Genomic DNA, 23,769 nt, shown 5'->3' on the forward strand with positions numbered 1-23,769 from the left:
AGAAACTCTCTAGTAGCCTAAGATACCGTATACTGAGTTCACTTATTAACCTGATTTTCTTTAGCCTCTGAAGAGGCTGTCATTAACTTCTCACCTCTCTCTAAAAGGTGATAATTTTTCTTCAAAGCTCGGCTGCTGGGGTTCAAGCAATTGCCTGTATCTTAAGGTTTTTCCTTCAGAAAAACACGTATATTCTTTTTTAACTTACCAATTACAGAAAAACTTGAAAGTGTGCATGGCAAAGAGTCTGATTAGAGAGAAAACAGAGAATGCTACTCTTTTTGTCTCATGATCTCGGGGTGGGAGGTATGAATGTAGTTTGTAGCGTTTCGATTGCCTATGATAACACAGGTACCAGAAAACAGTTTGTTGAAATACATAGTAGTGGATTAGACAGGGCTAGCACACAGGTGTGAGTACTAACACGCGCATGTTGTTTTAAAGGTTAGCATTGTTCCTGACATGGTCTAGCTGGCACTCCAGGAGCGCTAGCAAACAAAAGATCACTCTCTGGCGCTGCGAATTACAGATTTTGGTCATGGAGAACAGCCCGGTCACTCTTTGTGAGCGGTATCCTTGGGCGCAGCTGTCCCCTGGCTATATGGACACGTTCAGGGATGCTTCCTGAGCCAGAGGCAGGGCTTGCCCACTGATAGGGGTGATTAACAGCAGCAAGAATAGCACTGAAAATGCTGAATAGATGAAATAGTTTAATTTTCCGATGTTTTTTCTCTATTGCTTAGATCTCTTCCTTTAAATACAGGAGTCAAATTATGAATGAATCTGCAGTGACTCTCCACTCAAGTGGAAAATATGTTATTGTCTGTTTTTATGAATCCATTTAAAGCTGCTTACTCTTCTTTTCCATAGCTGCTTTCTGACTCTTTCTTCTGCTATTATCCAGCTTTTTATCATGCTTCCCCAAACTCCTTCCACTCCTTTCCTACCAGACACTGATATGGAAGGAGGCAAGAGTGACACAGCCGTAACACAAGGCTTGGTGGGTGCTGAAGGTGGTTTCATGTTAGTGACAGGCATGCTCTTCCAGCACAGCCCGGAGCGGAAGGGACCCTGCAGAAGGAAACCCCTGGGGAGGTGGGAGCTCTGTGCTCTTTCAAAGGTGGCGCAGCTTCTTCTGCGCTGAGGTCCCTGGCACCCTCCTGTTGGTGAGGCAGGGAGGCAAAGCAGGGCAGGTGGCTCCCTTCACTCCTGAACCTTTTTTTCCTTTCACCCATGCATCTGCCTGACTGAAAGTCACTGGTGTTGTATGAGTGATTTGTTTGGCTGAGAATCCTCCATGCTCTGGTCTGTAACACACGAAGGCAATGAGAAGAAAGAGCTGGGGTGAGTGCAGGTCTATATAAATGCACATACACGGATGCACCACACAGCCCTCATATATATATGTGTGTGCATAGATATGTATGCACATACACCCTTGGTATATGGCATTGCATGTATGTTTATTTGAAAGGGAAAGACGGCGAGCACGTTGCACCTAAGTGAAGAGAAAATGGCAACGGGTGAACCAAAAAGTTTGAGGTGCTCACTTAAACTGAATAGTATCTCTGATTTAGCCAAGTCCTACAGCTCTGAAAGATGGCATCAGAGTAGAATCCTATTATATCTCTATATTTCTTTCAGTATATTTGTCACTGACTTATCAATAGTCACTTCAGGAGCAGAATGCTCTGAAGCAACATAAATGCAAAATAATGGGGAAAAGGCAAAACCAATGTTATTGAATTGAAGATAGTTATCAAAAGTTCAGTATAGATTTTTATTTTGATTATTCCACCTCCACCACGTGATTGGAATGAAGTGCTTTAATCTCCTTGTATAAGCAGAAAACCTTCAAATACAAATATTTTGTGATGTCTTTGCATTTCTGACTGCAGCTAATACCAGAAGTTCTAGAATACTGCAGCTCTGTGAGCAGTTCTGTACTTTGCGATTACCTAGAATTTGTATTTCTTATGAGAAAATTATAGTCTAGCCTCATAAGACTTGAATTTAAACTTTTGGATGTTTATTCTGACTTCTGAATGACAGAAGCTGGATTTTGTTTCTTGCTCATTGGAGCTAATACAGTATCTTCCAGGGACCACAAACAGGGCTTTCTTGCCCTTTGACATAGTAATTTGACTTATTTTTCCCTAAATCTATAAAGTCAATTATTCAGATTGAAACCTTCCAGTTGCTCATTATGAAGGAGTGGGAGTTGGCAAGAAGTATTCAGAAAATTCACATTGCTATTCTGGGTGCTTCTTATAAAAAAAAGGAGAGAGAATTTGTGTATCAGTGGTTACTCTATATGGATGTGAATTTATTTTTCCCTCTAGCAATTTCATTTTTCAATTCCAAAGTCAAAGCTGCCTTCTGAAGAAAGATCTGTATTTTGCCTTTTATTAAAAAAAAAAAAAAAAACAACCAACCCAAAAAAGAAGAAAGAGCAACCTTGTAGCCTTCCTTTCCTCTCAGCCTGTTGGGCAACATTTGCACTTGCGCTGCCCTGTTGCACACAGAATCTGGCTGTGCAACATAGGATGGTTTAGTGTGGGTTTTTCTCCAGGCTCCCAGGATGAGCTAAGAGCTGAATTCTTCAGCTCAGGCAGCAGAGGTCCAGGACATCAGATGTCAAGGCATTTGGTTCTCTCTGTTGAACTCTCCGGACACGTCCCATTTCATGGATGAATGCAACACCTCCTGTGAAGACAGCCACATTTTGAAAACAAACAAACAAACAACCCCTTGCCACCACCATCTTGCTTAAAAAAAAAAAAAAAGAAAAGCGCTTTGGTGTACAAGACTGCGTCATATATGTATTGCCGTCAGGGTGTCGAAAGGGCTTTCTTTGGAGCCAGATACTTCAAAGGAAAACCATGCTGTACCATGCTGTGTAGTGGGGTTGGCAATATGCTTGTTTGGTTGAAAACCTATGCAGTCTTTCTCCAGGGTCTGACACTTAGAAGAGGTGGGACATTGATCCCAGACATTCCTGCTGCTTCACGTGTCAACGGGGTCACCTATCTGATCGTTCACGGCATGTCTCAGAGGATCGCTTGCTTGCTCCAGTCTCCTTGAAGTCCTGCGTTTGGGAAAATGACGTCTGTGACCCAGATGTAAGGAAAATACTATGTTGATGTTGCCCTGTTTTAGTGAGGCACTTCTTTTTGTATTCATTCCTGTAAAAAGAGAGGCTGAATAGCCCTGAAATTACAAAGCCCTCTCCTACACTTACTTTATTTTGAGGTAATCATTTCTAGCTCGGTTACAGCAGCTTTCAGCAAGTGCTTTCTCAGACACACCTGGTATTGCCTGTCTTTGCTAACAAAAGTCTCAGATGTGTGTTTGCTGGGGCGGGTGTGTAGGGGGGTAGATACGTATCTGTCTAAGGGAAGCGTAATGTCTCGCTTTGAGGCTTCAAAGGGGCCGGGGTGTGCGTGAGTGAGGGACCATGAGCTCTGTTTCGTCACTGCAGCTTACAAGTGAAAGCGACTCGGTGGGCATGAATATTGTGGTTGCTGTCAGACAAACAAATGTGGCCCCCCGTGATTCTCTCAGAGCATGGGAACAAATCTGTGTAAAAAGGATGTTCAAGCCATTTCATAACCAGCTTCATAGACAGGTTTTGGAAATACTGTAAGGGCTACCAGAAATCAGTTGCTATGTAAAAGGAAGAAAGGTTGAAGAAAAGGGATAAAAAAAAAAGGCACTTGACCTTACTGATATAAACATGTCCCAAGAGTCAAAGAGGATGGAGATTTCTAAAAGAAGCAACCAGCCTGTGTTGTGGCAATGGAGCGCAGCGCAGCGGGTCGTGAAGTGCTGGAGGGGCGCAAACGCAGGAAGCAGGTTCCCTCCCTCACTGACCTATTGGCAGGTGAAAGTAAACCAGAAAAATCATGGCGATCTGCCGGGCAAACAGTTCCTGAGGAGTTCCCGAAAATGGCCTGGCAGCCCTGACACTGGTGCCATGCAGCGTACGTGTAGAGATGCTCTCTGTGGTAGAGGATGGGGGATTTTCCGAGGCTGCACCGCGATGCAGCAGCAAGGTGCTGGAGCAAGAAAACACGTTTGGTTTTCTGGAAGTATGGCATTGAGCTCTGATTTGTATGGTCCACACTGAAACAAAGACCTGATCCTTTCTGATCAAAGTACAGTGTATCTAGAATGTAAAAGAAGGGCAAAGAGAAGTCATACAGTATCTATAGTCTTGTGTGGTATCTACGGAGAGACACGTATCGTTACCGACAAAATCTGATAAAAGGGCTATTAGTGGCCGGGATGGAAAGCTGTAACATAGAGGTGAGCAAGTTGGACAGGTGTAAGAAATATGATTTATCTGTCTGCAAAGGATAATAAGGTAGTCATTCTCTACTTAACTACAACTATAAAGCTACGATTAAAACCAGCCTGGAGAGCGTCTAGTGTGCAATGCCCAGGGGGGACGACAAGCATAAAAGGGTGCCCTTGGTTGATGTCATGGCTCTACGTTTTCTGTTCCTCTGAATTATCCTGATCGGCACTGAGAACGTCATTAAACTGCAAGTGCTTTTTCATGCTGAGAAGTCCTATTTTGTCTAACTTTTTACAGTACAGAGTAATTTTAAAGAATAAGAGAAATACTGAATAGTCTGTGGGTAACTATAAAAAATAATTTAATGAAGTCAGTTTAATGGTTTTCTGTCCTTTTCTGCCGTTAAGATTATCTGCATAAAATGCACTCTTTCTCAGCCTTTTGACAAGTACCCAGGAAGTTTGTGCATCAGTTGTTTGGGTAGGATCATTCTGATTTCAACACATAATAATCACTTCAATGCCTTTTCTAGAGATTTCCATTCATATGTAACCTAATAAGGTTACAAAGTATATTTTTAAATACAATCAGACATGATTTTGCTGAAACTGCTAGGGTTCTTCTCTTCTGACTTAGAGCGGTGCATTTGCGATTTGAGGAACTCTCATACAAACGACTGGGACAGCATTGCCAAATTCTCTATAAAATTGCAAGCAGCATGCAGAACTGATTTCTTTCATTTTTACACTTCTGCTCAATAATAAAAATAAAATACAATCCCTGACTGAAAATAAGTATATTAATTTTGCTTCATAAGTTGCAAAGTGGGCAATTATTGGACAAAATGGCTATACATTTTTTCCATTAAAATGCTGGTGTCATCAGGCACGCTAGAATAAGCACAAAACCTTTCTGTGGTAATTAGTAGAGTTGGTCAAGGTTTCTGGAAATCAAAGGGATTCACAAGTTGACCTACATGTGTTAATAAATTTGATTAGAGCTTTTATTATCAATTTCAGCACTGATAGGTAACTGCATGGATGGTAAAATTCAAGTTGCTTGTATGCTAGTAGAACTTGATCGTTCATCTACCCTCAGTTTGCAGAAGAGGAATATGATCTTGATTAGAAGCAAGTCTGTGCAAACAGACAAATGTAATCCCTTCACTAGAATTGCACTAATCTGCTAGGATAAATTCAAATATCAGAGTTTATTTTGTTTTTAAAATATAATTTACTGACACTTCATAAAAAACTAAAAGTACAGCTAACTTTGAAAGATGATTTCTTAAAAAATCGTAATTATTCAGTTATGCCTTGAATTACAAATTGGTTGTGCATGAGTTCTAATCGTGCATGGTATCTGTTATCAGGTTATTCTGCAGATAGCACAACCAGCTGCAGAATTCAATGTAATCTCTTAAAAGCTGCAGAAATACTAATCTCTGAACAGCCTATCTAGAGGGTATTTTTATGCCACAGTCAGCTGAGAATTTTAAGTGAAGCAGGATATTCAGTGGGATGCTTTATTTAGCTTTACCTAGGCTATAAATTTCACCATAGAACTGTCATTCATTTACTGTTCCTAAAGAGTACATAATAATTTTGCCTAAGATTTGTTAAGCATTTTTTTGCCTTATATGCTGCCAATATTATATTAATTAGTGCTAGAAATGTGATAGAGAAAAGAGAAGAAATATTTCTTCTAAGCTGGTAAACTGTGTCTTAAACCTGTAGGGTTTGGATCACTGATTGATAATGGTAATAAAATACCTGAACAGGTACTTTCTCTGTTGCAGGTGGTTGGACTTTTTCTTTTTTAGGGACTTTAACTAGTCTGATCATAAACCTGTGAGACCGAGGTACATAACAGTGGGGCACTGAAAGAGAATGAGACTTGCAGCAGGGATATTTGGCTTTAGGGGGCTTACAGCATTAGTTTGGTAAAATAAAATTACCTTATGTCTATGCATTTTTGCTTATTATTTCTCTGTTGAAATTTTCTTCAGTGTTTTCTTCAGCATATGAAATGCAATGTATTTGTTTAACTAAAAATAGTGTTTGCTCTACAGCTGTAGCTGTATCTAGATCTGTATGTATCTTATTTAGATAAAAAACCACTAATGACAGTGGATGCTATCATATTCTAGAAATTTCGGGTGACTGCATGGAATCTGTCAGGTAATGACTTTTTGTGTTGTGTCCAAGCTGAAAATTGACTGACAGGACATATACATAGTGAATTTTTCCCCATCATTTTTTGTGCATCAGCTTAATATTTTAAACAGTATCAGATAGAGCAGGTTACAAAGTCAGACTTCTTTAGCTTTGTGCACACGGACTTTTCTCTTATACCTTTGTTATCTTCTGCATGTGCTATACTCTTTCTCAATGAAATTGTTTGGAGAATTGCAATGTGCAATGACCTGAACCATCTGGTCCTTCCTGCCTTTTTTTGCCATGTAGTAAATCATTCAAATGTAGTTCTTGTAATGGACTTTGAGTAAACTATTGCTAATTTTTGTTGATAAAATAGAAATACACACTTTAGGGTGTATTTCTATAAAAACAATGCTCTTTAAAGTTAAGGGTTTGGAGACAACTACTTTTTTTTCCTGGCCTTTGATGTATAGGCATGTGAAAATGAATTGCAGAAGAACAAATTATAAAGTTAATCGGAAAGCAGAGTAGAATACAGCAAAATTAAAGAGTAAAGAAAGGGTTTTTTCCCAGAAGAAAATATTAAAGCATCATAGCTCCTCAAACTTAATTTTGTTACAATAAGAAAAGACTTCTTGTATAATGAATGTTGTGTTAGAAAAAACATTTGTTTCTACCTTTTAATTATTGCTTATCACTACATGTTTCTTGTGTGTCCTTGAAGGTATGTGCATGTTTGCTTTGGGACTAAACCTATTCTCATTGAATTCAATGGCCTGTGCTGACTCCTGTTGAAATCAATGGTGTAGAGAATGAATTTACCCATTACAGAATCTGTTTTTTAGTGGGAAGAGAACGGGCCATTTATTTACATTCACTTGTGCTTCCTCCTCCATTTTGGTGCAATAAACCCGACTATAATCCTCTTGAGTGCTGTTGGTTTGAATAGCTTTACTTTCTTTGTAAAAACAGGGTAACTTCTCCAAACAGTTTTCAAGGGATAGATTGAAATAATTAATGCACATCAAATGGCTAAATTGGTGGGTTGTTTAATGGGATTAATTCTGTGCTTGCATATACAAGAAACTCCTGGAGGCACAAATGAGAATACTGCAAAGCACCTCAAAGTAATATTTGTCCCTAGTACCTTCCCTCTTCCCCTCTATCATATATGGAACACACACTAAGTCCAAATGTGAATGAATTATGGATTAATCAAAGCTAGTCTCAAAAAAGCACTTGTGTTGAGGGAGAACACTGTTTTGTTTTATACAAGCCCATGCATTATCTGGGCAGCCCAGCTTTGTGTTACCTATTTTAAGTAGTACAACGTACAATGAGCGGTTCTGTGGCAAGAAGAAATTTTAACAGACAGAAGTAGAAGAAGGGTTTTCATAGAGAGTACATAGCAAAAGTAAATGTAATGCTAAGGAGCCTTTTCACATCTAGGAGAAAATTTATTTCCTTTGGGCATTTGATCATTTCGCAGTCTTTCACCCCAGCCAACAGTTCTGTAACTGCACTTTCCAACATTATGCTTCAAATAAAGCTTACCTAAGCTCCAAGTGTTATGAAAAATGGAGCTCGTATAAACTTCCTTTGCATTCTAACTCCATCTCAGCTGCACATAGAAAGTAAACAAATACAGTTTCCAGGCAGTCTTTTTATCTGTCTGCACATCTTAGAGGCTTCCCGATAAGGCTTTTTGTGGGGAAAGAGGGGGTGCTTTAAGTAAATATAATGTGAAGATTTTCATCCATTTTAGATACTGCATTAAAGACCTTAAAAGAAATACGTTTTATGAGATTGGCAAGCAATTAGATCAGTGTACTGATTTTGCAATGCATAATTCTACACTTACAAAATTAGTTGGAGTAGAAAAATCAGAGTGAACATAATATCCATCCTAAGTGGCTGTTTCAGATATATGCTCTAAAACTCTAAGATGTGAACATAATTGTTCTGTAAACTATATCTGGTAAGTGGCTGAGAGATATTTGTCTACATTAAGACACAATGAATAAACACAAGGAATCTAAATGCTCTAGAAATAGCTATGACATTCTTCCAGGAAAACAAAACAAAACAAAATCCAGTCCTAAACAACCAGGTGGGATTTCTGTGTGTGGTGTTCCTGGAAAATCTTTTCCTGAAAATCCTGAAGAAAAGCCAAAAGGATAAATTCAGTGCTGTAAATGAAATTAGTTTACATTGCTGATGATACCTCACCTTTCTAGGTTCCTTGTACCGATTTACATGACCTAGACAGAGCTTTTCAGAAAAGGGCCTCTCTGTTTCTGCATGCCTTACAAAGTATGATGTACACATACTAAACTTCACAAATAAGATCGGCTTTGTAGCTTATAGCAGTGTGCGTGTTCTTATCAGACTTGTTTCCTAATAAGCTCAACCTTATGCAGTCACTGTCTTTATCAGTTGGTTCATTTCCACCGAATTTAACAGAGGCGTTAAGGTTTCAATAGGCAATTAAGTTTCTCCAGGTTTCATGCTGGATGGAGGGAGAAGCTCAAGGCAGAGCCTGCGTGGAAGCAGCAGGAGCTCAGCAGGGACCTGTTTGGTTTGAGCTGCTGTTGGCCAGCTGATGGACCTCCACAGCAAATAGCACCGCTGGGCAAGGATGGAGTTGTGTGACCTGCAGGCATGTGAGGGCGGGAGAAGGTTTAAGACATGTTCAGAGATGCTGGAAATTTTTTTTATAGTGTAGGAATAAAAACAGAAAGAGGAGAGGAAGCAGAGATTTGCACCTGGGGATATAAAACAGAGAATACAAATTAATATGATGAGTGATTTCAATAGCTTTTTTTTCCCACCTGTTTGGTGCTAACTTTATGTGTCTATAATTCAACTTGTTCCTGGTTTAATGCAAATACAGATCAACCTCTGAAATGCCATCTCTGTCATCATGTGTTCGACAGTTTAAAGAAATAGATCCTGCAGCATTCATTTTGGTGGACTGATGTCAAACTCTAGTACAAACTCTCATGGGTTGAGTGTTACTGTTGAATATTGTTGGTTTTTTTCCTTTACAGAAAAGATCTGCAAAAATCCTGGTATGTTAATGTTCAAACACTTTCTTCTTCTGCCCCTCTGAAACCAGCACATTTAAGAACAATGTGAAATCTCAGAGTCTTTAGTGTGTTGTCCTGTTGTCATCCCACCCTTTTTGAGCATGAGCCAGTCACATTGTCATGAAATGCTTGCAGGAATTGATGGAGATTTCCTGGATAGAGGGAGTGCAGAACTTGGCCTGTGCTTTTCAGACAAGCTGACCCCAGAGCCTTGCTATAGGTCATTAAAGTCATGTGCAGTATTGTCTGTAATTATCATTAGCAAATGAACTCTGAGATTGAGCCTCTTCTGGAAAAGGATTTCATGTTATTAGTAGGTCTGTGACATAAGTTTAAATACAGAGTAGTTACCTGGACTGTCAACAACACATAACACTGAAAAATTTAAAACTGAAAAAAAGAAAAAAAGTCTACAATGCTGAGGATTTTCTGCTTTACAAAGAAATGCAATTTTAATGCCTGTGGTATACATCAACAGCAGAAATTGTGATTTATTTTTTTCCTAACCCTGCACCATTATATTCTTAAATTTGGTATTCTTAATAATTTTAGATAGCCTTACTTGGAAGCTCTCATATTCCCTTTCAGCACAGTAGTTATTATGACCAATGAAAAATTGGAAAAAATACAGTTAATGCAATAGAAATTAACTGCCAGAATAGATAGCGGGCATGATTGGAGACTTTACTTAACGTTTGTAAAAGTAGTTCAATGGCTAACAGATACCTCTGTTAATACTTCTTGTTTGTTAGTGGTGATGTAGAGATATATTTTAAGGTATATATTGAATACTGGAATTAAATTGATAAATTTTAATATTAGTTGCATGCGCCGTAGATACGGGTAAAGCATAATTGTTTACTTTCATCTCAGTCACAAACACTGATATAGGAAGGTGAATATACAGGAAATTTTCTTTCTGATGAGATCTTGAGTCCTTCTTTCCTTGTTTTGCTTTTTCCACAAGTTTGCCTATCCATAGAGAAGCAATTAAGAAGGCACTAACTCACTGACTCCTCGTGTCCGGGATTTTGAAAACATACTACATTAAAATAATACTTTTGATATTCTTATCTTATGGGTAGCAAAATAAAGGTATTGCATAAAGTCATTAATAAGGAAATTATTTCCTCTTATTTCCCCCACCCTGCCACAGGAATGCATTGCTTTTTAACAGTCCTTAATGCAGTCAAAATCTATATATAGGCTCTTCATATCTGCCATTTCCTACCTATGTATGAGAAAGTAGGTCTCAAAAAGTAGCCTTTTTTTTTTTTTTCTTATCCTGTAATGCAATCTGAGATAATGTTTTCTAAAATTGGGTGTAGTCCCTCAGATGGCTTGTAATAAAATGTAGCGATGGAGGCGTACTATCCGCTGTTATATCACTTGGCAGAGGAGCACAGGCCTCCGCGGTGAGGTGTTAATGGCAATATAAAGCCATGCCCCTGCGGCCCCTTGCAGATCCATGACTAATGCCCTTTCTCTTTAGCAGCGTTTTACTTTGCCACAAAATTTTAGATGTATAGTTGCTACATACTAGGAAAATGTGAATGCTCCCAAATTAGAGGAAGAACATTTCAGAGGTGGAAGAAGCAATTCCTTCTTTTCTCAAGGGAATTCGTGAGGGTCTGTGGAGTTAGGGTTTGTTCTGAGACCCTTTGCTGAAGGGCTCCGTCGAGTATCAGGCAAGGTTTCTTGTGATGCTTCCCTTTTGTGATAGTTTGTCTGTTGGCTCTTTTTTATGAAGTCTGTGAAATGCTTCATGTTCAGGGTGTTGTTTTCAGGGTGGAATATTCCCCAATGGTATTACTATTATTGCTAAGCTTTCCTGAGCAATAATGCAGAACGGATATGCAGGGAATTAATATTAAACCAAACTCTTAATCAACCTTTCTTTTTACTCAGCATGTAGCTGCTGTTGCATGGGGTTTTGTCTATCCATCTGTTAGAAAAGGCAGGACATGACACACATGGCTCTCCATTAAGTGGGTCAGCAGCAGGGGACCGAAGGCCTGCTCCGAAACCTCTCCCTCTGTGATGTGTGTAGCTACTACAACGCATGGAGCCTCAGCCGTTGGGGCCGGTATAACCTTCTTCCTGCCTGATAACCTGGGGCCGCCACTGCCTCTGTAAGATGATTTAACTATTTCTCTGCTTGACACCAAACTTCACTAGTAATTTTTTTTTGCCTTCAGAAGTCTTCTTGCAAGTGGATGTCTGTACAGGGACTGCAATCAAAACATCTTGAGACTTTGCAAGTCTTAATACAGTCTACTCCCAGCTCTCCTGCTGGATAAGCTAAAGTAAATCTTGCAACCTTTCCATGCCTTTGCATGTCTGCCTTCCTTATGATGCAGTCACAGTACGTATCTGCTGAAAAACAGTACATGAAGAATGGGTTGAAAGCCTTGGATAACAACCACCTGGGTTTTGCAAAAATTTGTTATAGGCTTAACCTAAAAAAGTGCATGGCTTTCATTATTGAGGGTTTGGTGCCCTTCCTGACACTTGCTCTTTTGGCACAGGTTAGATCTGGTGCTGTAAGGGAGCTTAGATGGGAATTGATCTTGGAAAAAGGAGAGGAAAATTGGTTCCATCCCAGTAGGATTGCCTGTGATGAGCATATGGTCACGGCTTTGACAGTACATCAAGGACAGTTCCTGTGATTGTCACCACTGTGGTCCATGTTGGCTGCAACGCAAGGAATTGCTCATGGGCCAACTTACTTCAGCAAAGAGCCTGGTAGCTGCAGTTCTCCCTCCAGCACCTCCACCAACAGCTTGCATTGTTGTGATGGGAAAGTTTCCTACTTTTCTTCTCTTGCAGCTAATAAAGAGAGTTGAAACTGAGCTCAGCCTGAGACAAGACAGTCCTGTTAAGTCTCTTGTTGGGTTTGTGCATCTCAGCACTCTACTTGGAAACAAGCTGCAAAATCAGAGTAGTCCCTCCCTGCGTTAGCACTGAGACAAGAAGAAAACGCACTGATAAGTTTGTGCTTGCCGATTGACTCTGAATATTTTGTGCACAGATATTTCTATTACTTTATTACCCAGCTAGTAGAAAGCCATTTCCCACCAATACTGATAGCCAGCATAGGCTTAATGACTTTTGGAATTCTGAAACTAGGATAAAAGGGACTGGGGAGGTGCCTTATAAATCTCCCAGTTGGGAACTGTTCTTCATGTTTTCGGTATACTTGATTACTGGAGCTATCAGCAGCGAGCTAGCCGCAAGCTGCTTAGCATAACCATACTTCCACTGCTTTTTGTAAAGTCTGACTTAAAAGTGTTAATTTAAAGTGCTAGGGGAATGTCTGCCACCTCTGTGAGGTGCACACTGAACAGTGAAACACACCTGATTGTGATCAACAGCATCTTGTGTCTGACTTAGTGTCTCTTTATTCAACCTTGCTGCATGTAGTCTCTTTTGGGATTCCCAGTAAGTCGAGATGTAGACTGAATTCTTTTAAGTAATCCTCCATCACGTGCAGTGGGTTGTAGGAGCTAAACATGAAAAGGCCACCTAACAGTACATCAGTCGGGAGTGAGTTACTGTTTTGGGATGCACACAGAGAACTGGTAGGGGAAGGGAAGGGGTAAGAGACCTAGAAACAACCATTTGAATAATAAATCTTGCCTCTTGGGATACTTAACACCAGATCAGATTAGACAATAGAAAAGTTACAGCAGGGAACAGCCTTTGCAATAACAGGACTAAACTTCTGTTATCCCTGATGAAGTAGTAAAAGCAAGTGTCTAATCTAAAAACCCTACAAAAACTGGAAGAGCTGCGTGGCTTGCATCTGTCACCTGATCTTGTTGGATATCCAGGTTCTGCAATCGCCCGCTTCAGGAAAGCCCTTTGCACCAAGTTCTTGCAAAACTGAGAAGTGAAAGCAGTTGCTTTTTCTGAGAATGACTGACTGTTTTGATGAAGTGAGGAGTCCCCTTCCAGAGATGAGCAAGGCGCTCCCCTCCTTTCCGTTTCTGACAAGGCTCTGGAGATTTGGAGGGCAGAAAGATTGCCTTATTTTAACAATATGTTAAAAGTTAATCTTCTTCATCTTCAGACTGCAAAGGTAGACCATTTATTGGTTTTTTGCACACACTGGGTCCCGTTTCCACAAATCAGACAGCTGTTGGAGGTATTCCTGTTTTCCTCCTGTTACAGTACCCTGGACTTGAGTGTTTATTCCATGATGTGCTAGAAAATGTTTGGCCTTTTGTGGCATATTTTCCTTCTTTTGATTCTATTTCTTCCCAGACAAATCAGATGGAAACTTGCATTACTTGAACTTTGTGACAGTGCCTCACTGAAAGGGATCCTAGCAGAGTATGAAGGGCTCTCCAGGATCCTAAAGTACCTTATCTTGACCTCGTGTTTCCATAGTGCTACCATCCCTTGGCATAAAAAAGTGGAAGTTAATGACCTGAAATACTTTCCTTTTTAAAATGTAGTTATTCTCTGGCTGCCTAACATCTGGTATTGTAACCTGAATCCTGATCTGGTTTGCTCCTTGGCTATAAGCTGAGGACAGCAGGGAAACATAATGTTGAACTTCATGTGCGTTTGGTCATGTTGTGTTTCATAAATACATGATGGTGTATTGACGACAAATACAAGAGTCTTCCTCGGTGCTAAAGGAAGGAGTGGTGAGGAAAAGAAAACACAAACAGTAATGTAAATAGCTTTTAACTTTTTTTGCCAAGGCAAGTGGCTGGTATGAAAAGACAAACCTAGCAATTTCTTCAGGCAGCAAGCTCAATGGCATTTTGCTGTCGATAGGGTTCTTGTATCTTCCTGTGTAAGATCCTGCTGGCTTTCCTTAGGCAAATATGTTTTGCAGGTTTTGCAGATATGGTAGTGGGGAAGTTCTGTGTTGAAAGTGTTACTTGGCTCTGTAATCTTAATATAACTTAATGATCAACAGGACTATCTTTAGTCTCTGCACAAAGGGAGAAAACTCCTGACTTCACATACTTGGTTTGATGCAAGGGACACCTTTCACTTCACTCATTTCTGTTAACTGGAAACTGTGCACGTCAGATCTGTTAATACACCATACCTGGTGTAATCCAGGCATTGTCGCTCAGATTTTCCCATCTGTGTGCCCAAATGATGGCAAGGAGGGGCCTCTTCCTTCTGCGAGGGAAGAAGGATTGGGCCTCTGCTCCTTCAGTCTTGGACTGTCCCAGGTTTGTTTATTATTTATGAGTAAAAAATACAGAAACATATAAGTAAATAACCCCCCAAGATACATATGTTCCTTGTGAACAGGATTATCTTTCATAATTTTGGGTGGCTAACGCTTAGGCATTTAGTCTGGGCTGTCTCTTCAGATGTAAGCCTGTATACACTTGAAGTGAAGCACCATGCGGGGTACTCATCTCTCTTCGCCTTCTGCCCCGAGCCCAGGCAGCTATCTTCAGTTCAGCGTCTTGCTTTCAGACAGCGGCAGCGAGGCAGGATCCATCGCGCCCGGCCTCTCCCTGCGTTCGACCTCTGTAGAGAAAATCTGGTGGGTGCCTTATGTGCGACGTGGTGGCGGTGGCACCCGCAGCTGTGAAAGTCTGACACCCCCCCTCCCAGGTGGGAGTCAGGAAACACAAACCTGCAGCAAGAGGTTTTTGGGAGGTAAGGGGTAGGAGTGAGGTGAATTGCATGCAGTGACTGCGAGTCCCTCAGATCACTGCTGGAGGAGGATGGTGGTGTCTGAGAAAAGCTGCCTGCTTCGCCTCGGCGTGTAGCTGTGGCAGCTCTGGGTTGTTGGGAGAAGCCAGTACAGTTTCTGTCTTTAAACACCTTTGTATGTAACTGCAGTTGCATCGATAAATCTCTCATGCTGGGATTGGTTTTCATGGGCTTCACTGAGAAACTCAGTTTTAGGGAAGATAAAACTCTTCATCTATAATCATGTTACTGAATTTTGGTAACCCCTAGAAAGAAAACTCTTAAATGAATCACTTAATGAGGACCATGGGAGAGAGAAAATTTTATGGTGACAGATTTGATCTGAATTTACAAGTACTTCAGCTTTTACAGTCTGTACTTCTTAAACTGTTACCAGGAATCATGGTCTAACTCAATAGAGACACGCACTAAAAATGCTGGAGGGGGAAAATCCTATTTTTAAAAAAAGCACTGGCATGTTTCATGGGTCCAGGCCGTGTTTCAGTGATTTGCTTCAGCAGGTCGCTGTTGGGACTGGGACCCCAGGCAGCCTGAGGGTGCAGCGCCCGCCGATCGTGCCATGTTTCGGAGCGGGGCAGATGTGCCTGGATGTGGGGGTTCGGGACTCCCCAGCTGTCTCCATGCCTGGAGCAGGGGAGCTGCCGGAGGTGCATACAAGCAGTGGGTGGGCAGGTGGCTGGAGATAACCCCCTGGCACCATGGCCACAGGCAGAAAAGCTGGTGCTGGGCCTAAGCAGAGGAGTTGAAACTGTTCTCCGAAACCACACCACACAGCTCTCTCGAGGCGGGCGCCCGCAGCATGGCCTCCCTCGCCGGCCCCCGGGCTTCCTCTCTTTCGGCTACCGGGGTTGCTGTCGGTCTGTTGCTGGAGGGTTTTTTTTCTCACTCGCTTGTCACCAGCAGTTTGGGGTTTTTGCTACCCTCTCCTCTCCATACTTTAAAAAGTAAAAGGCGGCAGGGGGTTATTGCGGGGGCAGTGGCAGTGCTGCTCCGGGGGCGTGAGTGTGGGGCAGGATGATGGAGGTGTGCGAGCCCAGGGTCTGGGTGTGCGTGTCCACGGACCTGCAGCGGCGTGAGAGGTTGCCCAGGCACAGAGGAGGGCAGGGCTGCATCGCTGGGTGGGAGGAGAGAAGAAGAGAGGAAGAGAAATCCAGGGTTTGGAAGGAGAAGGTGCTGGGAAGAAACTTCTCAGCGGTAGATGCACAGCTTGGGAAAGAGTCCCGACCACGGTGGCAGGCACCTGGGGTTTGGGATTGAGAAGGGCTGGCAACCTTGTCACGAAAAGTAGCAGTGCCCCACTTACTGACCCTGTCTCTTTGCCTGCTGCCTCATCTGCCACGGCTCTGCCAGTCCTCTTGTCGGCTTTCCATAGCTTCTCCTGTACAAACTCCTAAAAGAAAAATAATTACCTAGTGCTATAAGTTGCATAGTTTGTTTCTGGTTTTCTTTAACATCCTGGTGGTCTATGAGTAATTGTCATTCCCGCTGTGCAATGGGAGAGCTTAACTGTGCAGCTTCATTGCATAGGAGCACGTGCTGAGCGCAAACTTTCTAATTGCTATTCCTTCAGAGCTTGCTTCCCTCCTGAGACAGAGCACCACTTTGACCTCATCCTTAGGCCCTCGTATATTCGTGTATCTAGATGTTGGCTCGTGACTCAATTCCTTTTTGATGACTGGAGAGAGAGAGAGAGAGATGCTGTTTCTTTGAGCCACGTTTAAGCAGTCAGCTTGGCATCGTTTACAATGCAGTGTAACTGTATTCCCTGCGGGGCTGTGACTTGTCATTAGCTGTGCCGCGTGCCTGTACTTAGACATCTTCCTTTAAAACCCCACTGTATTTTACTGGACTGCTGAAATTGTGCTGGTGAAACACTGGCGAAAAATGATTATTGAAAAGATGCTGTGCCGCTCACGGCACTGGGTAATCCGTAAGTTTAACAAAGTGGGAATTATCAGTGAAATGTTTTATTATTTGTGCTTTGTTCTGCGTGAGGCAGCTGAGTGTGACGGCTCCCTCAAGCCTGGCAGGTTTGGCTCTGCCCACCTCCCATCACCAGCTCACCCACTGCAGCGCTGCGACCTTGCCTTCAGCCCCCCAAACCATGTCTCAGGGCTGATGAGGAGCAGAGAGTACATTTTGGTAGTGCCTAAGGGACTGGCCTTCTGTTTGTGCATGTGGTGCAACTATTGAAGAGGCAGTAACCCCCTCTCTAACAATTTTAAAAACCTTAACTGATCCTGTTCACATGAATGGATGCTAACTGTTTAAACTGCTACTTCGTATCTCTTTGACCTTTGTTTCAATAAGCTTTGTATCTTTCGTCTTTGTCTTGCTTTCTAATCCGGAAAGCTGTTGCAAAGGTTATTATTTAGAAAGTACTTTGTACCTTTTTTTTTTTTTTTTTAAATATAGAAATCAAACATATTAAGGAAGGCAAAGACATGAACTAATTAATTTTCTTGGTTTGTTTCTAAATGTTGAACTTCATCATTCTCTCAATACATGTTTTTTCCAGGAACCATCACAGCCAGGCTATATCTGGCAGGATTTCCCTCATTGAACAACTTTAATGCATTGCCTGGGATACCAGGGGCCAGGCTGTCCCAGATAAGCAACACGTAGGCACTTGGGACTGCTCTGCAGAGTCAGAAAAGGTTGAGCACGGCTGACACGGAGCTACAGCTAAGTCCTTGCACGCTTGACTTCTCCTCCTTAGTCCTCTACGTCTCCTGCTCAAGCTCCTCCCGGTCTGAGGAGTTTATTAGTGCTGGAGAAATACCAGACTTGAGACGACAGTGTGAACGTGCCCTGCTTTGGTACAGGAAGAGGGGAGTCAGGGCCAGGATTCCCAAAGCCTTTTTCAGTGGCATCTCAGGTACCCCCAGGCTTCCTGGCTCTGCCTGGCTCTGTGCTGGGCTGCTCGCCTTCCTTACATTGTATTTCTGATCTGGGCGCACCACTGCAAATCCTTGAGCTGCTTCTGAACACATCCAGCTGGAGGCCAGGGTACGCTGGGGCAGGCTGCTGCACTGTGCAAAAGCAGCTGAATTGCTGCTAGAAACAAATTGCCTCCGGGTGCCGTACAGCTGTGTTCCCCAATGCTGTGTTTTAGCTACCAGGTCTAATGGAATTCAAGCTGGTTTTGTGTTAAACCAACTCTGCCGTAAAATATTATCCTGTGAATGTTTAGAAGAAAAACTCTAGGAAGCTAATCTCAACTTGTTTGTTGGTTTAAGATACAATGTCAGGCAAATAACTTCATCTCTGTCTCCATTTACCCCATGTATATGAGGGTTTATAATCCTGAAAAAAATGCGGTGAAGGTTATCGTTTATAAAGTGCTTTGAACCTTATTTTCAAAGTAATAGAAATAGGAAGGGAAGAAGGAAAACTGTCTAGGATCTTAATCTTATTTCCATGGATTTGTTTCTAAAAACATGATTTAAAAAAAAATGAATGCGAACTCCTATTTCAGACAAGCAAACAAATCTACTGTTTGGAAATATGGGGTTTTTTTCTGACTGTGTTAGACTCTCAGTGGGAACAGTGGTTGTACCATCATCTGCTTGAGAGTTTACAATTACATTACCAAGTATCCAGGCACGGCTTTTCAGCCATGCTTTATACAAATTGCACACTTGAGCAGTGCGACAGGCTACCATCATTAACTATATTTCTGCAAAGGAGACTTCCTCACGGTGGCGAGTGTGTATTGCCTGAGTGTCGTCTGCAAGTTTCTTCTAATGAAATCGTCAGCGTGGACCAAGGGGGCCGGGAAGAAAACCCAGCACGCAGAATGCTCCTGCTCTCAGCACTGGAGTAATCCAGCACCGTGAAGCACTGCACTGAGTGGTTCAACTACCCTCCATCACAGCTGGTTAATAAGAATTGTCGTACTTTGTTCACCTTAGGAAGGAGATGAATCATATAAATTCTTTTCAATTTATCTTCATTGAAGGGCTTCACAAGCTCTTGATCATTCTTGTCTTTCTCTTTTGAACTCCCTCCAATTCTTTGTACAGAGCACATCTCAGATTCATTTTTAAGTGACTTTTTTTTTTTAAATAATTGTGCAATACAGCTTTTATTTTGGGGATGGCATATTGGATCTATAGTTAGTTAGGATTCTTGACCTGAATTGCTTTGATTTTTTTTAGCTGTATTTGTGAACTTACTGCATGTTTATGAACTGATACAGGGGCAGTTTCATCAATTTTAGCTGCTGAAAACCAGCAGTATTACTGTGCCCTGCTTGATGCTGCCAGGGTATAAACATACGCAATGTTGACGAAGAAATGAACATCAACATCTTCTGAGTAACAATTTTATTGAGTTCTCAATTAGGGTAGTAGTGGATTTTTCTTCCTTAGAAAAGTTTTAACATTTCTTTTAAAAATAAATAAAAATTAAAAATCTTCTGGGGCTGATCCAGCCAACAAGAGCCAGCCAGTTGAGGTTGCTGTGCAGGGAATTCAGGTTTAAAACCTTCTTCTCGAACCAGAAGCACGTCAGGGTGTCTCATGTGGTATCTCATGGATGTGTCCTGACATCTGGGGTTAAAAGTCTGTCTCTCCTGCCAATAGTTCCCTTCTCATGATTAATGGTCTCCAACATCCCCAAACTGGAAGCCCAAGCGAACCCTCACAGAGAAGACACTGCAGCTTTATGGTTATGATATGTAATCTGGGATACAGGAGATGCATCTTCAAATTCCTCTTCTGGATAAAGTAGAGTAACGATCCAGAGCCTGGATCTCCAGTCAACTATGATGGTGTCAGTCTTTCTTTACATTTAACATAAAATTTTGTCCTGAGAAGCCCTTCCCTAAAATTTTGTCCAAACGGACATAGTTTCTCTCTCACACACGTTTTAGTTGATGAAGGAATCCGTAACGAGGCCCCGTACTGAATGTCTACAGGAGATGTTGCTGGGTTTTCCCAGAAAACAAATGCTCTGCATGAGGTTTTCTTGCAGTAACTGCGGCGTTAGTGATCCTTGCTTATCTCCATGCAGATCCTGTGCTCGCTCCCTCACCCATGCCTGCGAGCTGCAGGGAGCCGAGCACGGACTCTGTGGGGTGAGAAACTCTGGGTGAAATGTCCTGTACTGGTTGAGGAAGGTTGCAAATGTTTCCATCCTTGGAGACACTTTAACTTAGCTGGCTGAGGTCCTGGACAGCCTGGCCTAACTGACCCTGTTCAGAGTGAGCGTTGGACCTGCTGTGGTCCCTCCTGACCAAATTAATCCTATGATTCTTAGTCAGATTTCTATCATCTCCTTTGCAAATGGACAGACTTGCCCTCATAATGGCTATTTTTTCGTGAAGCACCATACAGCACTGCCACATTTATGCTATCAAGCACTCAGTGATACAAATGGCCTTGTTTGTTGATGTGTCTGCTGTTTCCATACAGATGCTATATCCGTTCTTGGACTGACAGACCCAAGACTCTGCTACTTACTGGATGGATTCCTCTTCATTTACGCAGTCATCATGACAGCCCTTTTTGTGAAAGCGAAGGTCAGTCTATCCAAACACTGGTGCATTTGGCTTTGGTGGTGTAAACAAGTTTGGCTTAGCTGGAAAGTGGGGGTGGAGAGGAAGCATGTCTCTTAGAATTAGACCTTTTAATTCTTTTACTTTCTTTTTTTTTTTTTTTTTTTTTTAACTTCTTTTCTGATGCCAGCCTGAGTAATCTGGGGGAGCTCTTTCTGAGGGCTCATGAATGGAGGAGAAAAGAGTATATGAGAGGATTTTGATGCTACAGTTATGGATGTTGTTATAGATTCTGGATATTGTAGCTGGGAAATGCCTGAGCAACAGTGATATGGTTTCTTCTACTGCTTTGTCGTTGGAAAGAGAGGAGGGGATATACAGAAAATTCAGGATAAATGCCAAGCTTGTGAAGGATGTATTAAAATGTCTCAAGAAGTCAGACATCTTTGATAGTATGAGTGTGATGATGCAAATGATATAACCCCCAACAACCACAGGAGAGGAGTCGGGGAGATGGGACGGACACAACTTGATGGGCTGTTGTTACCATCCAGCATCTGTTCAGAATCCAGGGAGATGCTTAATGGCCTTAGTGCGCTTCCACGGAAGAAGATGTGATGGGGTCATGTACCTTTCAAGACACGTACATGCTCTGAGAACTCTGCTAATCATAGGAGAGGCGCTGTCTGCCTCTCCCCAACACAGGGCACTCCGGTGCAACTGTGCTTTCAGACAAGCCTAAGCAGGCCAGAAGGTGTCTTGGCTGCTGTCTGTACATCTGGCTCAGCCTCCCCGCTAGATGCAAAGGCTTGCTGCGCTTAGGATCTTGGCTTGCTTCTCGCCAGGTCGTGGCTGAGATCACCAGCAGGAGCCCTGACGGGGTGATGTTGCTCTGCTGCTGGTGCCCCACCGGCTCTTCGGTGGGATCGTTTCTCAGGACCGCAAAGCCAGTGCTGAACCCAGAGGGAGGGAGGGATGTTTGGAGGAAATGAGCAGAATTTGGTAATGGCGAAGTGTAAATCCTGACTGCAGATGCTGTCAGGGACTGTGCTGCTCTGGGACTGGAAGTCTTTTTGAGGCTGTTAGGTGGACAAGCTGGTGGGGCACACCGAGCGTGCACTGTGGCCGCCGGCAAGAGCTGGGCACCTCGCCCGGTGAGGGGCGACAGTGCCATAGTTAAAGAGAGCTTGGCAAAGCATCCAAGGAGGAGCATGAACCTGTCACAGGCAGCTGCTGCAGCCGCTCTTCCTCCCCCACTCAGCGCGTGTCTTAAGCGTGGTGCTGCCAGGGCAGAAACTCCTGTGATTTCACCCGCTGGGGCTCCCTGCAGGGACAGAGCTGGAGCTGGAAACGGCCTCCTGGTCGGAGGCAGCAGCCCTCACATTTAGGTCCGGGAGCGCTCGCTGTCCTCCCGGTGTGCCCGGCTGTTTGCTGGTAACACGCGTAGCGTTCAGCTGCAGCAGGGAGGCTGTTGCACAGGGGAAGGCAGCAGAAGAAAGGGGAAAGCCTTGCCTGTGGTTACACTGGGACCTCGCAGACGGAAGCAGCAGAGGCGCTGCAGCTGAAACGCTACCATAGAGCACCGAGAAGCTGGTGGGGCATTTTCCAAGGGGCGTCTGTCTTGTCCCAAACCTAAGACTTTTTTACAAATCGTCCAAGCTGTGTCATATCTCTGACCTCACCTCCTGGCCGAAGGACTTGTTTGTGAAGGCTTTTGCCAAGGGCGCAGCCTTATCTCTGTTGTGAGTTTTTTATTTATGGGTCACACGGATGATGCACGTGAACATTTAGGCTCCGTTGCAAGAAACATGGGTTAGATGCTTGGTAAGTTACTGGCCCCACCAAAGGTTCAGTGGCAATAATGGCACTTTCACAGGGAAAGTGGTAGGGTACATAACCTGCAATTACTACAAATACAACTTTAAAAAACAAAGTCAGTTTTATCCTATGTCTAAAAACAAGCCCATCTAGAAACTTGCTTTTAATAAAGATTTTAACATATGGTAATAACTCAAGAAGGCTAAGCAATACAGAATTTAGTCTGACACTGTTTTTTGAACGGACTGGAACACGAAGTAGAAGCTCTTACTGGCCTAAAACTTCCCCAGCAAGCCAGGTGCTGCTCCTGAGGGGTGCGGGGACCCCCTGTGCCTGCTGAAACTGAAGTCACCGAGGAACTTTGCAGGGAGCACTTTTGTTGGAGGACTGGGGTCTTGCGGGATGGAGGATGTGTGTGGGGGGGTGCTTTTGGTTGTTAACAGCCCCAGATACCCAGTTTTTCTTAACACAGGCTGCAATTATGATTTTATAGCCTGATGGAACTACTTCCAATTGCACAGGATTATGATATGCACAGAATAGGAATGCAAAAGCAGTGGTGGTGGTGGGGAAAAATCACCCACAGGTACTTTGAGTAGCAGTGACCTGGTGTTATGTGCAAGTGAAATGGCCTGGCTGCGGATGCAAGTACCAGTGCAGCGGTGGCTTGTATTGCCTGTAGCCCCATCGGTGCCACGGGTGGCTGCTTATGCATTGCCCTGTTTCTGGTGACAGTAACTTATAGGAGAGAGGGAATGAAAGGCCTGAAAGGAGCCACTGTCTCTCTGCTCATGGTATGGTCTCTCTTCCAGCTTACCCGGGCCTCTGAAGCACAGCTGCAACCAGGCCAGGATGACGTGTATAATGTAAGTAACTACTATTTTTTGTTTGGTTGTTTTCAAACCTGCTACCCAGACAGGCCTTTTGGGGCACTTATGGATAGTGAACTGCCTGTGGATCAGAGAAAATTGATGACCCAGCTAATGAAAGCAATATAACCAAGTGTGCAGCACAGCAGCTGTAAGGACAAAAAGCAAAATCTGACAAGGGCAGCTTCCGTTGTCGCTTGTCCGCTGGATGCTAGGTGGTAGTCATGGGCCGTAGGTTCCTGATTTGAGCCCCTGAGCTGAAGGCATAGCAGGACCCCAGGCAGTGCTTGGTGCGCTGCAAAATGTTAATGCGCCTGGGAGAGCGCTCTGTGTGTGTGTG

The 23,769-nt window shown here is 42.9% G+C and overlaps 1 protein-coding gene across 1 annotated transcript in view; it reads left to right on the forward strand.

Moving 5' to 3' along the window:
* Positions 1-23,769, forward strand: part of CD247 (CD247 molecule) — a 57,260-nt gene that overhangs the window by 25,943 nt on the left and 7,548 nt on the right. Inside the window, exons 2-3 of the mRNA XM_074155044.1 lie at positions 20,660-20,766; positions 23,373-23,426. Of these exons, the coding sequence (XP_074011145.1) occupies positions 20,660-20,766; positions 23,373-23,426 (161 nt within the window). The remainder of the gene's footprint in view (positions 1-20,659; positions 20,767-23,372; positions 23,427-23,769) is intronic.

Source organism: Numenius arquata, chromosome 1 (genome assembly GCF_964106895.1).
Source record: "Numenius arquata chromosome 1, bNumArq3.hap1.1, whole genome shotgun sequence".
Lineage (NCBI taxonomy): Eukaryota > Metazoa > Chordata > Aves > Charadriiformes > Scolopacidae > Numenius > Numenius arquata.